The 19,434-nt window shown below is 44.7% G+C and overlaps 1 protein-coding gene across 1 annotated transcript; it reads right to left on the bottom strand.

Annotated features, from left to right (window-relative positions):
- Positions 1–1,646: 1,646 nt before the first annotated feature.
- LOC126419384 (serine protease inhibitor I/II-like) lies at positions 1,647–12,106 on the bottom strand. The gene is given in 3 exon segments (XM_050086572.1): positions 1,647–1,756; positions 3,543–3,647; positions 12,043–12,106. Coding segments are annotated over 3 exon segments (279 nt in total).
- Positions 12,107–19,434: the final 7,328 nt, after the last annotated feature.

Here is a 19,434-nt window from a genome sequence, read left to right as displayed (position 1 = left end):
ATTTACTGAGCACGGTTAATTTGGAAATTTTTTTCTTATAGTACATCAAGACAGAAAATTAGTTTTCTTCCGACTTAGTTCAGAGAACATTGTTTAGTTTGTGCATTGAACTGTAATTAATATGTTAAACTTGCATTCTACAACTGCTGTAGCCACCGTTCCCACACTAAACTGAACATCCGGCCATGAAGGCTCAACGGTACCGACTGGCCGCCATGTCATCCTCAGCGCACAGGCGTCACCGGATGCGGATACAGAGAGGCATGAAGTCAGTATACTGCTCTCCTAGGCGTATGTCAGTTTACGACACCGAGCGTTCCCAAAGTTTTTCTGTGTTTCTTTCATTGAAACCATGCATCCGTCCTACCACGACGTCTTCATTAGTCTTTTTCAGCGGCAGCGAGATTTTCATCAAAGCACAACAGAAACAGGACTGAAGCAACAGTAGTATTATATTCTAGACGTTCTGATCGAGTTGTGGAACGTCTGCGCAAAGTGATGAAGGCTGATAAAGAGTGTAGGAAAATCTCGCCTGTCTACTCGAGATCCGTCGTCTGACACATTGGCGCCTTAGAGTACCTACTGCCAATGTTTATCAAAATTAACAAATATTTCACGGGCTGTTACGGAAATTATATGAGAATAAACGATAAGGTTCTGTGGTGGTTCCATGTAACTCTATTACAGTAGTAAACATTTGAAGCAGAGCCGGCCGCGGTGGTCTCGCGGTTCTAGGCGCTCAGTCCGGAACCGCCTGACTGCTACGGTCGCAGGTTCGAATCCTGCCTCGGGCATGGATGTGTGTGATGTCCTTAGGTTAGTTAGGTTGAAGTAGTTCTAAGTTATAGGGGAATGATGACCACAGATGTTAAGTCCCATAGTGCTCAGAGCCATTTGAAACCATTTGAAGCATAATGCTATAAAATTTCGTCTGAAACGTTTTCGAACCAGTCTACATCATATGAAACAGATACCTACTACCGGTTGGTGTCATTAAAGAATTTCTGTTATTCAAATCCTTATCTCATGACAAGTGTGAAGGTGTAAAAGAAGGTGTCATATATTGAATGTGATCTCAAGGGTAAAAATCAGACAAAAACTGACAAATTCCAGAACTTTTCATAGAAATTTTTATATGTAAGGGATGTAACTGAGCATAAAAAGACATAATGTCTGCAGGGATACCGCAATCGCTTGTTATATAATGTTACTTATATTCCGTCTTGATTGCAGGCCGGCCTTGGTGGCCGAGCAGTTCTAGGCGCTACAGTCTGGAACCGCGCGACCGCTAAGATCGCAGGTTCGAATCCCGCTTCAGGCATGGATGTTTTTGATGTCCTTATGTTAGTTAGGTTTAAGTAGTTCTAAGCTCTAGGGGACTGATGACCTCAGCAATTAAGTCCCATAGTGCTCAGAGCCATTTGAACCATTTTGATAGCAAAAATGTTTATTCACATGACCGGTTTCGGTTCCTCTAGAGCAATCTTCAGATCTTCAATTTCGGTTACAGGAGATCTGAAGATGGTTCTAGAGGAACCGAAACCGGTCATGTGAATAAACATTTTTGCAATCAAGACGGATTATATGTAACAGGGTGTAATTGAGTTAAATATGGCTAACAGCCTGTATATATTTACCTTTTTTATTTAGTCGTCAGGACAGGCCTTGAAGGATATGGCTGACTATTTCCCGTCCTTCCGTCAGGGACACGTATGGCATTTGACACTGCACGACGTGCCCGGCTCGCAGAAAATCTCTGCAGGAATAAATCACCACATATTTCTATGTGAAATTTTATTCACTATCCCATGACAACAGTGTCGGGGCTCTTAAAGTAGCGAACATATTTAATTTATGCAGCGACTTAAACACCCGGAGGCACTTATGAGTCTAAAATTCTACTGTGATCGAATTATAAATAATACAAGGGATAGTAGATAAGATGTAAAGAAGGGGTACAAGAGCACAGTACAAGTAACACTCGGGGTTCACTTTCCTAATTGACTGCTGAAGCTCCGCATAAATATGCGTGTACTACACTCCTGGAAATGGAAAAAAGAACACATTGACACCGGTGTGTCAGACCCACCATACTTGCTCCGGACACTGCGAGAGGGCAGTACAAGCAATGATCACACGCACGGCACAGCGGACACACCAGGAACCGCGGCGTTGGCCGTCGAATGGCGCTAGCTGCGCAGCATTTGTACACCGCCGCCGTCAGTGTCAGCCAGTGTGCCGTGGCATACGGAGCTCCATCGCAGTCTTTAACACTAGTAGCATGCCGCGACAGCGTGGACGTGAACCGTATGTGCAGTTGAAGGACTTTGAGCGAGGGCGTATAGTGGGCATGCGGGAGGCCGGGTGGACGTACCGCCGAATTGCTCAACACGTGGGGCGTGAGGTCTCCACAGTACATCGATGTTGTCGCCAGTGGTCGGCGGAAGGTGCACGTGCCCGTCGACCTGGGACCGGACCGCAGCGACGCACGGATGCACGCCAAGACCGTAGGATCCTACGCAGTGCCGTAGGGGACCGCACCGCCACTTCCCAGCAAATTAGGGACACTGTTGCTCCTGTGGTATCGGCGAGGACCATTCGCAACCGTCTCCATGAAGCTGGGCTACGGTCCCGCACACCGTTAGGCCGTCTTCCGCTCACGCCCCAACATCGTGCTGCCCGCCTCCAGTGGTGTCGCGACAGGCGTGAATGGAGGGACGAATGGAGACGTGTCGTCTTCAGCGATGAGAGTCGCTTCTGCCTTGGTGCCAATGATGGTCGTATGCGTGTTTGGCGCCGTGCAGGTGAGCGCCACAATCAGGACTGCATACGACCGAGGCACACAGGGTCAACACCCGGCATCATGGTGTGGGGAGCGATCTCCTACACTGGCCGTACACCACTGGTGATCGTCGAGGGGACACTGAATAGTGCACGGTACATCCAAACCGTCATCGAACCCATCGTTCTACCATTCCTAGACCGGCAAGGGAACTTGCTGTTCCAACAGGACAATGCACGTCCGCATGTATCCCGTGCCACCCAACGTGCTCTAGAAGGTGTAAGTCAACTACCCTGGCCAGCAAGATCTCCGGATCTGTCCCCCATTGAGCATGTTTGGGACTGGATGAAGCGTCGTCTCACGCGGTCTGCACGTCCAGCACGAACGCTGGTCCAATTGAGGCGCCAGGTGGAAATGGCATGGCAAACCGTTCCACAGGACTACATCCAGCATCTCTACGATCGTTTCCATGGGAGAATAGCAGCCTGCATTGCTGCGAAAGGTGGATATACACCGTACTAGTGCCGACATTGTGCATGCTCTGTTGCCTGTGTCTATGTGCCTGTGGTTCTGTCAGTGTGATCATGTAATGTATCTGACCCCAGGAATGTGTCAATAAAGTTTCCCCTTCCTGGGACAATGAATTCACGGTGTTCTTATTTCAATTTCCAGGAGTGTATATAAAGGCATGAAATGTCATAGCGCTAAATGCATTGCATTTCGAAGCGAAGTGTCAAACAGAAAAAGTACACAAACTCACGTCTCTTAACGGGCTGGCAGCCCTTGCGTGTGCAGGCCCAGACTCCAGTGGGGGTGCAAGTGCACGTGTTGCAGTCTTGTTTCTTTGTCTGGCCAGGTGTACATTCTGGAAAAAGTCAAAATATGATTGTTCTTAGGTTGTGAACCACAGCTGGACTATCCATCCCATATGACAACTAATTTATAAGCAAATATCTATACTCCGTCTCACATCAATGCAGATCCAATTGGGGAGGGGCTGGGGGAGGGCCGGGAGTCCCTCCCCCTCCTTTCAGAGAAAATACTTTTGTAGAAGCGTTTATCATTTTCCAAATAGCACAGCTAACTTTCAGAGAGTAAAGTAGCATTGAAATGAAAAGTCTATAAAGTGGAAGAGACTTGTTGAAATTACAAACACGACGAACACGGAACTCACTTCAGTGGACAGGACTGCGACCTCATGAGTAACATTCCACCCAGGTGAAAGCAATTATTCACAGGGTGTGCCTACCGGCTGTCAGCAACAACTCCAACATGATTTGTGAGCCCCTAAGGCAAACTCCCCTCACGTACATGCTCGAGTAACCATAACCTGCAGACCTGTGCTCTCAGAATGGATCCCACCATCCTTTAAGGTACATGGACAGTTGAAGCGCATGACGCTCACTGACCAAAACATGAATGCGAACGTCTTGAAACACATCGTATCTCCTCTCTTGTTACCCTGAACAGTAATCCAGTGAAGAAGTATCTGCGTGGATGTAACCTCACAGTTTCTTAATTTTGACTTCGTTCCGCGTGCGCTGTATAATGAAGAGGAGGACATGGGCAAAAACAAAGAGGAGGGGGAGATCGACAGAAAGTGGCGGAGTGGGGGGGGGGGGGGGCTTGTAGGAGGTGGACAAAGAGAGGGGATGGAGATGATAAACAGAGATTGGGGAAAAGAGGGGATGGAAATGGAGATAGGAACGGCAAATTAAAAAGTGGTACTCTGGAAATTCAAATAAAAATAGAAATCTTCTTTTCTTAACGAAGAGCCGAAACTTTTTTTTGTACCACAAAAAGTCGTCCTTAGCGACGAAACCACCGGACTGAGTTGCGATAAGCCTTATCGAAATAGTTGACCTAAGTGTCGAGGAAGGGAGGTAGGTGCTGAATTCATGAAAGGTGAAAGAAAGTTCGTGAACTACATAATGTAACGTCTTCTACATGTATAAAGCAGTTTTTCTGAGTTGTGGGCTTAATCTATACAAATTTTGATTTAATTAAAGTGCCTCATCATTTTTAAGTTTTTAACTCTTAAAGGAAAATTCTAGAATAATTGCTATAACTTGTCCAGAACAACGTTGAGGGATTCAGGCACTGTATCCAGCATTCATTGCCTTACAGTGGCACCGCTTTTAAGGGTTTATTTTAAGGAGATAGGTAGACGGCGGGATAATAAATACTATGAACTTGTTTCATAGAGCAATTGTATCATTTCCTACAAATATTCCGCCGTTACCACAGTATGTAGGTAACGATATTCAACATACAGCGACCTCAGAAAGAACTAGATGTTAATACTACGAAGAGTAACATGAAAAGAAAAGAAAGAAGGGAAAAATAATAAGTAAAATGATGTCGTTCAAGGGAGAAAATTCTAAACTTTATGCCTATACCGGCCTCATCGCTATTTATAATTCTTTCTTATTTTCTCGTGTCCATACTTTAGCCGACCGGTGTGGCCGTGCGGTTCTAGGCGCTGCAGTCTGGAACTGCGTAACCGCTACGGTCGCAGGTTCGAATCCTGCCTCGGGGATGGATGTGTGTGATGTCCTTAGGTTAGTTAGGTTTAAGTAGTTCTAAGTTCTAGGGGACTGATGACCACAGCTGTAAAGTCCCATAGTGCTCAGAGCCAATTGAACCATTTTTGAACCATACTTTAGTTCCGTCCTCCCTCTCGCTTAGCTTTCCTTTCACCTATCTATTTATTTCTGTTACCACCCTCCCCCCCCCCCCTTTCACTCTCTCTTTCCACACAAAAACACACTCACAAGCGAGTGCGCACGACGCACAACGCACACACATGGACGTTTACGTAGCTTGACCGGCCACGATTATCTGTTTCATTAGCTACATCCCGCGGCAATATATTTTATCTCTGAAGTTCAGCGGCGTTATCACGGACGGCGTTGTTGCGTGATTGCTGTTGCTGGCAGTAATTTTCTTTGCAAATATGTCTCTCAGTGACACACACAGCGCTTGACAGATATGACCAGAAACTCGTATTCTTCACTTTTTTCACGTGTGCGCTACACAGATCTCCAGTGAAACAACGAAACATTGTCACTGTGTGTCTCTCTGGGAAACTGTAAGGTTTCAGTGAACAATGTTTGCGTTCTCTGTCAATACGATTGGTACAATTCAAGTGCGTTAGGCAGGGTGGCTTCAGTCAACACTGGGTGCTCCCTTTGACATTGCGGCTGATGTGATTCAGTATATAAAGCCAGCAAGTTGCCAGGCACTGTCTTTTATTGAAAAGTCTCTCACTGTATTGGGCTGCAAGTAGCTCGATGTTCCTGCATACGCTGATTCACAAAAATATCGAAAAAATATCATTCAAAAGGCAGTTAGTAGCCATGAGTATGCTTTTAAATAACCCGTTACTGGGTGTATCCTGTTTACTTGCAGGAACAGAGCGTATGTGACGAGATTCTATACCAATTGTTAAAGAAAATAAACTGGCTGCAGCAATGAACAGCACGGTCGCTTCGGTAATATTTTTACACACAAGCGACTTAATATTTGATACCCCCATCTGCTGCCCCTGTCAGTCTGACACTCCAAGGAACGATTTCTGTTGACGGAGCCTGAAACCGACCCTGATTATCGGTAATGTTTTATGTGTGCTTTCAGAATATTGAGGCTGACTTCCAAAAGCTTAACGAACTTACAGTGAGCGGAAGAAAAAAATACCTAAGGGTCGTATAGACTATAGACAATCGCTACGTGCAAGGTTCGGGCTCGGTCATGAAACAATGGGAGGGGATATTCACTGTTGTTGATCAGCCCTTACGGCACCAGCCTTCGCAGATACGCTTAGTGGTGTAAGGAAGAATTAAGAAAAGCATGGGTTGTGGACAAAGAGGAAGAGTTCGATAGTGTTAAGGGGCACAAAAATGTATAAAATTCGGAGAAATATTTGACACTAGTAGACAACTGCCTCATAATGTCTTCGAATAGGAAATGTGAGTTCAGTATATTTAAAACGATATATAAAGAGCATATTATGAGATGGTCGTAGTGTACAAATCGTTCTCATCAGACTAAACACGTTTTGAAGCAACATCGCACACCCACAGTAACGAAAGTCGACGTGAAAGTAATTAGCAAGAACCGCTGTGATGAAAGCGTAGTGATACTTAAAGACAACTACAACGCCCACACTCACGTTCTCACTCATGAACCATTTCCAGTCCTCGTATAGCACCGCGGAACACAAACAGCATTTTGCAAATACGTTGCACTGAAATTTAAGGTGTGTAAACCCTGGTACCATATGACTATCGCATTATAAGGCAATCTGAAAATTTCGACTGTGTTGCACACAAAAAGTGCACCAGAATAGAAACTTAAAGACGTCATGCCATGGGTAGCGGCTAGCTCTTATAATATTGTCCGAAATGGTTCCAGAAAAAGGATAAGATGTTTCTAACGTCATTTCAGGTTACCTGTGGTACTTTTTGGGCGGAGGAAGGAAGCGTCAGGTGCAAAACTAAAGCATGTTCCCAGTTGAACAAGTGAAGGGGCTGAAAACTAACCTATGAAACGCAGTGTTATGGAGTAAGTAATAAATTAAGACACGAAGGAATTACAGACATTGACTGCGAGTGAGAAACTGATTTAAATCACCGGGGAAGTTTGAAAATTTGCGCTGGACCGGGATTCAAAAGCGGATCTCCTGCTTACTAGGCAGACACGAAAGACCAGACAACACATACCTGTAAATAATAAATATAGCGTATAATCAGGGACGAAAAAGTTAGTAGCACAACGAGAAAAAGACAAGTTTCATAGAACACGTCGTGAAGACATCAAGGAATGTTCCATCATCTTTCGCGCGTGCACTCGGGACAGCGACAATTCTTCTTGCGATATTTCGGCTGGAAATCTCCCAGCCATCTTCAAGGCGAGTCGGAGACTGAGTTCATAGCGTTTGCGCGTGCCTATTTATACGGAGAGTCACGTGATACAAAGCTGCTGAGGATTGAAAGCTGCCACCATCCGTCGCAAATTATGAGTGTTCTGAAAACTTTGGTCCACACGGCTCATGTAGTGTCTGATGTTGACAGCCTGCAGGATGAGCTTGTACACCTGGAGGCAGTTTTTAGGAGAAATGGCTATTCGCAACAGCAGATTAAGAAAGCGCTGCAAATAAAAACTGCAGAAAAGGATGAGGAAGTGGAAAGGGAAGCGAAATCTACAGCCTTTCTCCCATACGTGGGTAATGTTTCTTCTAAAATCGCTAGAATCTTGAAGAAACATAAAGTGGATGTGATATTCCGCCCACCAGCTAAGACTGCAGCCTGGTTGGGATCCGTTAAGGATGATCTGCTCTTGCGAAAGGCGGGAGTTTATGAAATCCCTTGTGAGTGTCGCAAACGTTACATAGGGCAAACCACGCGCACTGTACAGGAACGATGCGTCGAACACCAGCGGTACACACGTCTTCTTCAGTCCAACAAAGCAGCAGTTGCCGAACATTGCATTTCAACTGGCCATGCCATGGATTATAAAGATGTTAAGATTTTAACTACTGCTTCATCTTTCTGGGACTCAGTTGTTAAGGAAGCTGTAGAAATACAGCTAGCCGACAACCTGCTAACCGTGACGAAGGATTTCATCTTGACAATGCCTGGAAACCGCTTATTTCACACCTTCGTTCGGAAAGAATTTCTGCATCTTCACTTCCGACAGATGTTACCACTTTTAAAGATTAATTATTTATTTTCAAGCACGGTGGATTCGCAGCAGCACTACTTTGTTTGCACTCTGCGCTTATATGTTTATCTTTGCTATATATATCTTATCTATCACTAGCGCAATAGTGGCGACTTTGATATCTTTGACGCATGCGCTTTCAATCCTCAGAAGCTTTGTATCACGTGACTCTCCGTATAAATAGGCAAGCGCAAACGCTATGAACTCAGTCTCCGACTCGCCTTGAAGATGGCTGGGAGATTTCCAGCCGAAATATCGCAAGAAGAATTGTCGCTGTCCCGAGTGCACGCCCGAAAGATTATGGAACATTATGTCCGCCAGCAAAACTTTAAGAATCACGTCAAGGAATGTTTAAACTGGCAACGGCGGAGGGCGTGCGAGGTAAAATTACAGAGGAAGACCAATGCACAAATATAGTAGGTAGGTGGATATGGGTAGGAGCAGTTATTCTGAAATGTAGGGACTTTCACAGTATAGAGTTGCGGAGAGAGCTGTATCGAATCAGTTTCGGGCTGAAGACCACAACAACTGCAACAACAACATGTCCAGTTTAAGTCCTGTTCCTATTGGCGAAACTATTTACATTAAGCTGACGATTGCGGCCCTGAGGGAGGCCTCTGATTTGCACCAGTTTTGGGCTCTGCCCTTATGTGTGAGAACCGAATGTGCATATGATTAGTGAAACTGAATAGTTCTAATTTCTAAGTGTCCATATAGTAAACTGTCATGGAAAAACCACTTTCGGGATTTTGTTCAATAAGTTAATGCTGCCATTTTTACTATTCGAACGGCATCTGAAGCAAGTGATACATTACTGGCCATTAAAATTGCTACACCACGAAGATGACGTGCTACAGACGCGAAATTTAACCGACAGGAGGACGATGCTGTGATATGCACATGATTAGCTTTTCAGAGGATTCACACAAGGTTGGCGCCGGTGGCGACATCTAAAACGTGCTGACATGAGCAAAGTTTCCAATCGATTTCTCATACACAAACAGCAGCTGACCGGCGTTGCCTGGTGAAACGTTGTTGGGATGCCTCGTGTAAGGAGGAGAAATGCGTACCATCACGTTTCCGACTTTGATAAAGGTCGGATTGTAGCGTATCCCGATTGCGGTTTATCCTATCGCGACATTGCTGCTCGCGTTGGTCGAGATCCAATGACTGTTAGCAGAATATGGAATCGGTGGGTTCAGGAGGGTAATACGGAACGCCGTGCTGGATCCCAACGGCCTCGTATCACTAGCAGTCGAGGTGACAGGCATCTTATCCGCATGGCTGTAACGGCTCGTGCAACCACGTCTCGACCCCTGAGTCAACAGATGGGGACGTTTGCAAGCCAACAACCATCTGCACGAAATGTTTGACGACGTTTGCAGCAGCGTGGACTATCAGCTCGGAGACCATGGCTGCGGTTACCTTTGACGCTGCATCACAGACAGGAGCGCCTGCGACGGTGTACTCAACGACGAACCTGGGTGCACGAATGGCAAAACGTCATTTTTGAATCCAGGTTCTGTTTACAGCATCACGACGGTCGCATACGTGTTTGGCGACATCGCGGTGACGCACATTTGACGCGTGTATTCGTCATCGCCATACCGGTGATGGTAGGGGGTATGGGGTGCTATTGGTTACACGTCTCGGTCACCTCTTGTTCGCATTAACGGCACTCTGAACAGTGGACGTTACATTTCAGATATGTTACAACCCGTGGCTCTACCCTTCATTCGATCACTGCGAAACCCTACATTTCAGCAGGATAGTGCACGACCGCCTGTTGCAGGTCCCGTACGGGCCTTTCTGGATACAGAAAATGTTCGACTGCTGCCCTGGCCAGCACATTCTCCAGACCTGTCACCGATTGAAAACGTCTGGCCAATGGTGGCCGAGCAACTGGCTCGTCACAATGCGCCAGTCACTACTCTTGATAAACTGTGGTATCGTGTTGAAGCTGCATGGGCAGCTGTACCTGTACACGCCATCCAAACTCTGTTTGACTCAATGCCCAGGCGTATCAAGGCCGTTATTACGGCCAGAGGTGGTTGTTCTGGGTACTGATTTCTCAGGATCTATGCACCCAAATTACGTGAAAATGTAATCACATGTCAGTTCTAGTGTAATATATTTGTCCAATGAATACCCGTTTATCATCTGCATTTCTTCTTGGTGTAGCAATTTTAATGGCCAGTAGTGTAGTTCGACACGAAAAATAGTCTACTTTGCTTATTTTCATTCGCTTATGACGTATGCTATTAGATATTTTGGGGTAATTCTTCCCTTCTCAAAGGACATTTTTGGCTCAGAAATGGGCGGTTCGAGCAATAATTGGTGTAAGTTCGCGATCCTCTTCTGGACCCCTGTTCAATAGTCTGGGTATTCTGACATTGGCCTCTCGTTTCTTGTTAACAATATCAGCTTATTCCAAGAATCAGCTTTTACTCAGTTAATACTAGCCAAAAACCCAGTCTGCATTTGGATCGCACTTCCTTGACTCTTGTGCAGAAAGTTGTGCAGTATACTGGTGCATCCATTTCCAGTCAGCTACCACAAGAATTCAAAAATCTTAGAGTGATCCACGCACTTTCGAATAGAAACTGAAGAGTTTCGTCATGTGTCACTCATTGTATTCCGTCGAGGAGTTGGTTGAAAAATTAAGCTAACTGCTGTGTTACATTGTTGATTGCGTTTACATAAACTTGTGCTCGTCTTTTTTGTGCTCATAATCATTTTATTTTATCTGTTACTAATCTTATGTTATAATTTCATATACTGACACATTCCATGACCTGGGATATTTGCTCCGACATCTACATCTACATCTACATTTATACTCCGCAAGCCACCCAACGGTGTGTGGCGGAGGGCACTTACGTGCCACTGTCATTACTTCCATTTACTGTTCCAGTCGCGTATGGTTCGCGGGAAGAACGACTGCCGGAAAGCCTCCGCGCGCGCTCGAATCTCTCTAATTTTACATTCGTGATCTCCTCGGGAGGTATAAGTAGGAGGAAGCAATATATTCGATACCTCATCCAGAAACGCACCCTCTCGAAACCTGGGCAGCAAGCTACATCGCGATGCAGAGCGCCTCTCTTGCAGAGTCTGCCACTTGAGTTTGCTAAACATCTCCGTAATGCTATCACGATTACCAAATAACCCTGTGACGAAACGCGCCGCTCTTCTTTGGATCTTCTCTATCTCCTCTGTCAACCCGACCTGGTACGGATCCCACACTGATGAGCAATACTCAAGTATAGGTCGAACGAGTGTTTTGTAAGCCACCTCCTTTGTTGATGGACTACATTTTCTGAGGACTCTCCCAATGAATCTCAACCTGGCACCCGCCTTACCAACAATTAATTTTATATGATCATTCCACTTCAAATCGTTCCGCACTCATACTCCCAGATATTTTACAGAAGTAACTGCTACGAGTGTTTGTCCCGCTATCATATAATCATACAATAAAGGATGTGGTCCTAGAGAATCCGATGTATAAAATAAAATAAAACAACAAGTGTAGGACTCACCTTGTTTGGCCTGGACCAGGACGACGAAGAGGAACGTGGCACAGAGAGCGAGAGCGAGCTTCATGATGAGTGGTGAGCGGTGCTGGTGATGACGTGGTGCGTCGACTGCCGCAGCCGGCGTCGGGACGCCCTATACACCTCCGCGACGTCCCTCCAGAAAGCCGTGCCTCAGGCGAGAGGGGTGGGTGGTGAGGTGGTGGTGGGGGAGGGGGGGTGGGGGTTCGCAAAGCCAACTCTTCCTGGAAACATACCGCTGGGTTGACAGATGCGATTCATCCAGATCTCTAAGGGCATCGGGCTTTGTTATTTGCTCGGGTATTATCACGCACGTGTGCTAGATTTTTCGCCAGAACTAAGTCGTACAGTTGTAGTGCGCCTCTGTTTACTATTTATTTGATTCCTTTGGTGAAATGAGCGGTGAGGGTAGCGGAGGGGAGGGGGCGAGGTGGCGAGCTGGTGAGGGGAGGTATGAACACCCTACTCTAGAATAAACGACATACATTCACTGATGTGACCAACGTCGTGGGTTATCTCCTAATGTCGAGTCGCACCTCCTTTGCCTGGCACAGTGCGACAGGTCGAAATGACACGGACTCTACAAGTCGTTGGAAGTCCTCCGCAGAAATACTGACCCATGCTGCTTCTATAGCCGTCCATAATTATCAGTGCAAGATTTTGCGCACGAACTGACCTCTCGAACATTTCCCAGAACTGTTGGTGGGACGTTTGTCGGGCGATCTGGGTGACTAAATCAGTCGCCGTACTGTCTCAAATGTTTTCAAACCAGTCGCGAACAATTGTGGCCAGGTGTCATTCACTACTTCCCTCAGTCTTTGCAACCATGAAGCCCATGAATGTCTGGAAACGGTCTCCAAGTACCTGAACTTAGCCACTTCCTCCCAATGACCAGTTCAGTTGGACCACAGGACCAAGTTCATTCCATGAAAACGCAGCCCACAGCACTATGGAGCCAACATCTATGTGCACAGTCCGTCATTGACAGCATGGGTCCTTGGCTTCTTGGGGTCTACGCCACACTCGAATATTACTGTCAGCTCTTACCTACCAAAACATCATCTCACTACAGCACGATTTTTCGGTCCTCTATAGTCCAGTGTTGAAAATTATGTGGACTGATAAGGTAAGAACTGAGGAGTTTCTGCGCAGAATTAGAAAGGAATTATGTGGAAAACACTGAGAAGAAGAAGGTACAGAATGGTAGGGCGTCTGTTAAAATATCAAAGAATGACTTTCATCGTATCGGTGGGAGCTGTAGAGGAAGACAGAGGTTGGAATATATCCAGAAAGTAATTGAGGATGTAGTGTAACACTATTGACCTTTTGAGAGTCGAGAGACTTTGCACTCATGAAGCAAAGAATGAGATTTGTTCACTATGCAGTGTATAAGAGTGTCTGCAGACAACAATATTCTTTGACTATGTGAAGTTTAATGTGTATATGCAATTAACAAATGTTTATAATGTTCTGTAAGTAACAATAACTATCTTTTATTTAACTATGTATAATTGTTTGTGAAGTGAAGTCAGCACCAGCTCAGGGTTAAAGTTAAATATAGGTGAAAACCAGTGGGGACCTACCGATGCTCTGGAAGGTCGGAAAAGGTGGATATTTTTTGCTGCTAACGGAAGTAGGTAGGAGAGGGGAGAAGCAGAGCGGGCCAGACAGTCGCAAGACGCTGTGGACGCGGTCAACGAAAGCTGATGCGCGCTGTGCTCCGCAGTATTGTTTTAGCAAAGGCAAATTGTTAACTACTTAACAGACGTGAGTGAAGGGGAAGTGCTAAGGTACATGTGTGCAACGCATTGGAGGAGATATAAAATGATGTGTGCAACGAGTGCTGGTTCCTGGATGGGAAAGGTCTAGGACATCCATTACTTAGACCGACGCAGATCCCCAAGAAAGCCAAACTCATAATTGCGCTGGTATAAGTGACATAATTCGACGCCACAAATACAAGTAATAATCTCCGTCGTTGCAAAACAGTACGTGCCTTCTAAGCACCTAAATCTCCAGCAACTGTGCCCACGACAACAATACTGAATTTAACCGTCCATAGTTCTGTATATGATCTGGGTTGACAAGCTTTTGTGTGTTTTATTCAATAACCATTTAATTGGGTTTTAAACGCAAAACGACTCATTTAAGGGGGGTAGGACGTCAAACGGGCCGACTTGGAGCAGGAGAGGCACCACAGGACATTTTAATTTCTACTGTCTATACTTTTACAAATAAATTCATAAAACTTTGTCATCATGACCAGGATCATTGAGGACTCACACCCATAGCAGTGGAAGTTCAAAAACGTAGCAAATTACCTTTTTTCACATGTGAAACTTCATCATTTTTTCATTCACTACTGGCTGCATATGTTTCTGTAGGTACACTTTTCTTCCTAAGTAAGAGAGATTCTTCGATGAATTTTGCACAGCATACAAGCAGTACTTACAGGTCTATGAAACTCTATAATTCTCCAAATCTATTAAAAACTGTGGTAAAAATTGAGATAATTAACTATAAAATTTGAGTTTTTTCTAAACATGAAGCTCAAAATGTAATAGTTCATTAATTTTTACTTAAATTAAATACACTGTAGAGTTTCACACAAATGCAACTGTAGTTTGTATCCTGTGCAAAATTCATCGAAGAATCTCTCTTACTTAGGAAGAAAAGTGTACCTGTAGCAACAAATGCAGCCAGCAGTAAGTGAAAAAATGATGAAATTTCACCTGTAAAAATGTATTTTGTTACGTTTTTGAGCTTCCACTGCTATGAGTATGAATTCTGATTCCTTCCAGATCATGCTTTCAAAGTTTTATGAATTTATTTGCAAAAGTGTAGACAGTGGAAATTAAAATGTCCTGTGGTGCCTCTCCTGCTCCAAGTCGGCCCGTTTGACGTCCTACCCCCCTTAACCTAATGTGTTCCAAGTAGAGATCCTTTCCTATACTCAAGAGAAAGAAACCCAGCATCCATTGGTGTGAAACATTATTGCGCAGCTGAGTGTTTTACTTCAAAGAAAATTCAAACTATCACTCCAGTGCAACAATTGAAGTAAAAGTGGAAAATTGTAGATTGCATTGAAAGTACGTAAAGTGAATAACAATTCTACCTAACGTGTGAACTTTGTTAATGGGACCTCCTGTCCAAGAAATTACGTTAAGTAACTACAGTATTTCAATAAAACTGAGAAAACCAAGTATAAAACCTTTTGCAAGCATTTCGATACTTAAAAAAAAGCATCGTAAAATATTTCTTGTGTATAATACATGTTTTCAGAGGCAGTGTTGCTGATCTTACCTTCAGAAACGTAAGTAGGTATTATTGTTTTTCCGGCGTTGTTTTCATGGACCAAAACTTTCTAAGTGTCTGCGTGTGACCTGTTCTGAAAGCAGTCATTACTCAGCTATCTACGTGCATTAGCCTGTTCCTTCGGTGGTACAAATTATTAAAATAGAAAAAGTTTTAATAAGAACCAAAATATAGTAAAGACCAAATTTGGTGAATTTGTTGAATAACGTCAATCGATTCGTTATTTTCGTTGGCGACCGTGTTTTTGAGTATTATTATCTCTCGCAAGAAGTACTTTGACGGAACAGAAAAGTTGCTGCAACCAGGACTATTCGATAACTTCACATTTCACCGAGCTTTATCCATTACGCGGAATCTGAGGTCACTAGCGGTTGTTAAGGAGGCAGTTGTGTTTAAGTGCTTCAATTACGGAAGCTAGAATAACATCTGAAGTACTAAACGAAATTGCAAGAGTAGAAACCGCGAGTGTTGTAAGCGGCCTTTAGACAGCACTAGAACAATTACTACGCTTACATACTACCGTTGTATATGCCTTAAGGTGGCAGAACAGCACTTACATCGCCATACTGCCGTTATAGTAGGTTGCAAGTGCTACTGCGAGATGAAGAGGATTGAGAGCAATTCGTGGCCGGCGGCATCAAACCAGTCAGCTGCCATAGCCCATTCACGACACATTTCGGCACACTGACCTAACGGATACATTCGCCGTTTGCCCCTAATTGATTTCTGCAGTTATTTCACTCAGTGCTGATTGTATGTTAGCACCGAAAACTGTGTGCAAACGCCGCTGCTCTCGATCGTCAAGTGGAGGCCGTCGGACTCTGCGTTGCCCGTGGTGAAAGTTAACGCCTGAAATTTGGTATGCTCGGCACACTCTTGAACCTGTGATATCGGAATATTGAATTCCCTAACGATTTCCGAAATGGAATATCCCAAGTGCCTAATTCCAACTATCATTTAGCCTTCAAAGTCTGTTAAATCCCATCGTCAGGCGATAATCACATCAAAAACATTTTCAGATGAATCACCAAAGGACAAATGACACATCCAATACGCCGCCATTTTACACCTTGTGTGAGCGGTACTACTGCCATCTCTTTATGTCCACATCGCTATCCCATAAAGTTTGTCATCTCTAAGTGAATGCTTCTAAACTACGAGTGATTGAAGCGAACATGTCCACGGTCTAGAAAAAAGGAAACGCTAAGAAGACAACACGTCACCATGCTTAATATATTGTTGGAAATCCGTTGGCTATCGAAATAACTTCCAGTCGTCTCGGAATTGGTAAATACGGATTATGGGTGATTTTAAAGGGAATCCTACGCCATTTTCCCTACAAATTAATGACACATTCAGGTAACAACGATGCGAGAAGGTAGTGATTACGCACGAAAGCAGACCACAAACGCTCAGTAATGTTGAGATCTGGTGGCTGTGAAACCGAGCGGAGTGGCCGTGCGGTTTGAGGCACCATGTCACGGATTGCGCGACCCCTCCTGCCAGAGGTTCGAGTCCTCCGTCGGGCATGGGTGTGTGTGTTGGTCTTAGCATAAGTTAGTTTAAATAGTGTGTAAGTCTAGGGACCGATGACCTCAGCAGTTTGGTCCCTTACGAGTTCACACAGATTTGAACGTATTTTCGGTGATTGTGGTGACCAGGTGACACGCGACAACGCATTCTCGCGGTCACAAAGCCAGTAGCGGACGATGGAAACTGTGTGAGCAATGGCCCTATCTTCTTGCAACACAACATAACCGTTCCGCTAGAAATATTGTACCATGAGGTGGACCTGATACGTCAATGTGGTCACAGAGTCTTAGGCAGTAAAGTGACTTCGCAGAGTAACCTTAGGGCACATGGAATACGACGATATGGCTGCCTAAATCATCACCGAAATCCCTCCACATTTCAATTTTGGGACGTAGTCTCGGTCGGAAGTTGAAATAGTTTAAAAGAAGACTCATCTGACCACTTGATTCTCTTCCATTACTCCGTAGTCCTGGGTTTATGGCTTGAGTACCACGTTTTCCTGTTACGGGAATTTGCATCGTTGATATGTGATTTTGGAATTGCAGATCGGCCGGCAGTTCCAGCTTATGGAGATCCTTCCGTGTTTTTTCCATGCCGGCAGTGTTCCGAGTGCGACATTCCGTTTTGCTGTGACTTTTACAGCAATCGTCCTCTTCTTTTTCGTCGCAATCCTCTTCAATGACTGTGTGTCACGATCAGAGACTTTCGTCCACGTTGTGACTTCGAGGATAATGTTTTCCCGCTGTTCCCGTCTGCGGTACAAATCATCGGTACAGTGCCTCTTGGAACACCAAACAACTAGTTACGGAAACAGCTGCCAAATGAACACGAACAATTCGGCCACGTTCGAATTCACTTAGCTCCAGCATACTGCACTGACAATAACGTAGGACACTTGCAACGTACTCAGGGCACTGCACAAGTGTCGTTCGTGGTCAAATACAACAGTTCATCCTCCAGGCTTGCCTGTCATCTGCATTATTCTTCAACAATCCATTTTTCGCGGTATTTTCGTACATTTTGCAACCCCCGTATCTGTTATGCGGCAGGTAGTATCATCACCGCGATAATGACATGGAGATTCATGTGAGTAAGGTGCAGTTCGCCATGTCGTCATTTGCTTCATACACGACTTTGATGTTGCCACTGTGGATAGTCTGTGTGATGTCGACGGTAAATGGCTGGTGGCTTCCGCCAGTTTTGTGTGGGGCAAGGGACTACATGTGGTTATAGAGAAGTGAGTACATGATACGTTTATGCAGGATGAATGCGAACTCTACTGGCAAAATTCAATATAGTTTTCAGGGATGTTTTAATATAAAAGATAAGTGGTCTCCAACGGCTATTTAAGAATATGTTGCATTTCGTTTAATTTCTAACCACCGCGTATCTTCGTATCTGTAATTCACTGAAACTATCTGCATGACAGTGCAAGCGTCGACGTTATCACTCTGTAACGATTCATAGGAGACCACGGGTCCCTTACACCAACATACTCAAAAAATAACCCGAATAACCTGTAAACATTTGTCGGTGCAGTTTGTGTTCATCCTGTGCATGTGTGTGTGTGTGTGTGTGTGTGTGTGTGTGTGTGTGTGTGTGTGTGTGTGTATGTGTGAGAGAGACAGAGAGAGAGAGAGAGAGAGAGAGAGAGAGAGAGAGAGAGAAAATGGTTCAAATCGCTCTAAGCACTATGGGTCTCCACATTTGAGGTCATCAGTCCCCTGGACTTAAACTGCTTAAACCTAACTAACCTAAGGACAGTACACACATCCATACCCGAGGTAGGATTCGAACCTGCGACCGTAGCAGCAGCGCGGTTCCGGAGAGAGAGAGAGATTATGTGTGCATAGGGATCTGTCGTTCTTGTTTGAGAGATAAGAATCAAAGTTAGGAAGGAATGTCAAGACTATAGAATCACACAGATTGCCTCGAATAGCTGGTTTCCTGCACTTAGGCATCATGGTATCGCCTGAGTGGTTACGTCTTTCTGCCAAAGAAACGGATTTAATTAAGGGTAGGATCCTGAGGAGCTGAAGGTTTGACTCAGCGCTTGTTCGGATGAAGTAGTTGGTAGCTCATTGCCTGAGTTTTAATCCCATTAGGGCGCATACATCTAACAATTCCGCTTTATGTTCTCTGAGAGTTTCCGTTGCACTGTCCTTCAAATCTCAATTGAAGCACTCTTAACGTCTCTGTTACACATTTTATCTTGGTTATAGCGAAACTGCGGATCTGGTGGAGCGTTACTGTATTTCTTCGATGTATTTCGTCAGATGTTCTTCGTAACAGCACAAAAAAATGGACTACTTTTCTGGAAATCGTCAAACTAGAAATTCGTATGGGGATTATTCAGTGGATCCACTTTCCTCGCTCACACTCTTTCTTTCTAAGGACTCCAAATACCGAAGCACGACTCTAGAATGGGTCTCACTATACCCTGTAATGCTTTTTGTGATTACTTCTACCATCGACAGTGTTTTCGATTTTATTCCCAAACCACATTTCATGTGTTTATTTTTATTGTAC

The sequence above is a fragment of the Schistocerca serialis genome, chromosome 9, assembly GCF_023864345.2.
Source record: "Schistocerca serialis cubense isolate TAMUIC-IGC-003099 chromosome 9, iqSchSeri2.2, whole genome shotgun sequence".
NCBI lineage: Eukaryota > Metazoa > Arthropoda > Insecta > Orthoptera > Acrididae > Schistocerca > Schistocerca serialis.
This window is presented reverse-complemented; position numbering and strand designations above follow the sequence as displayed.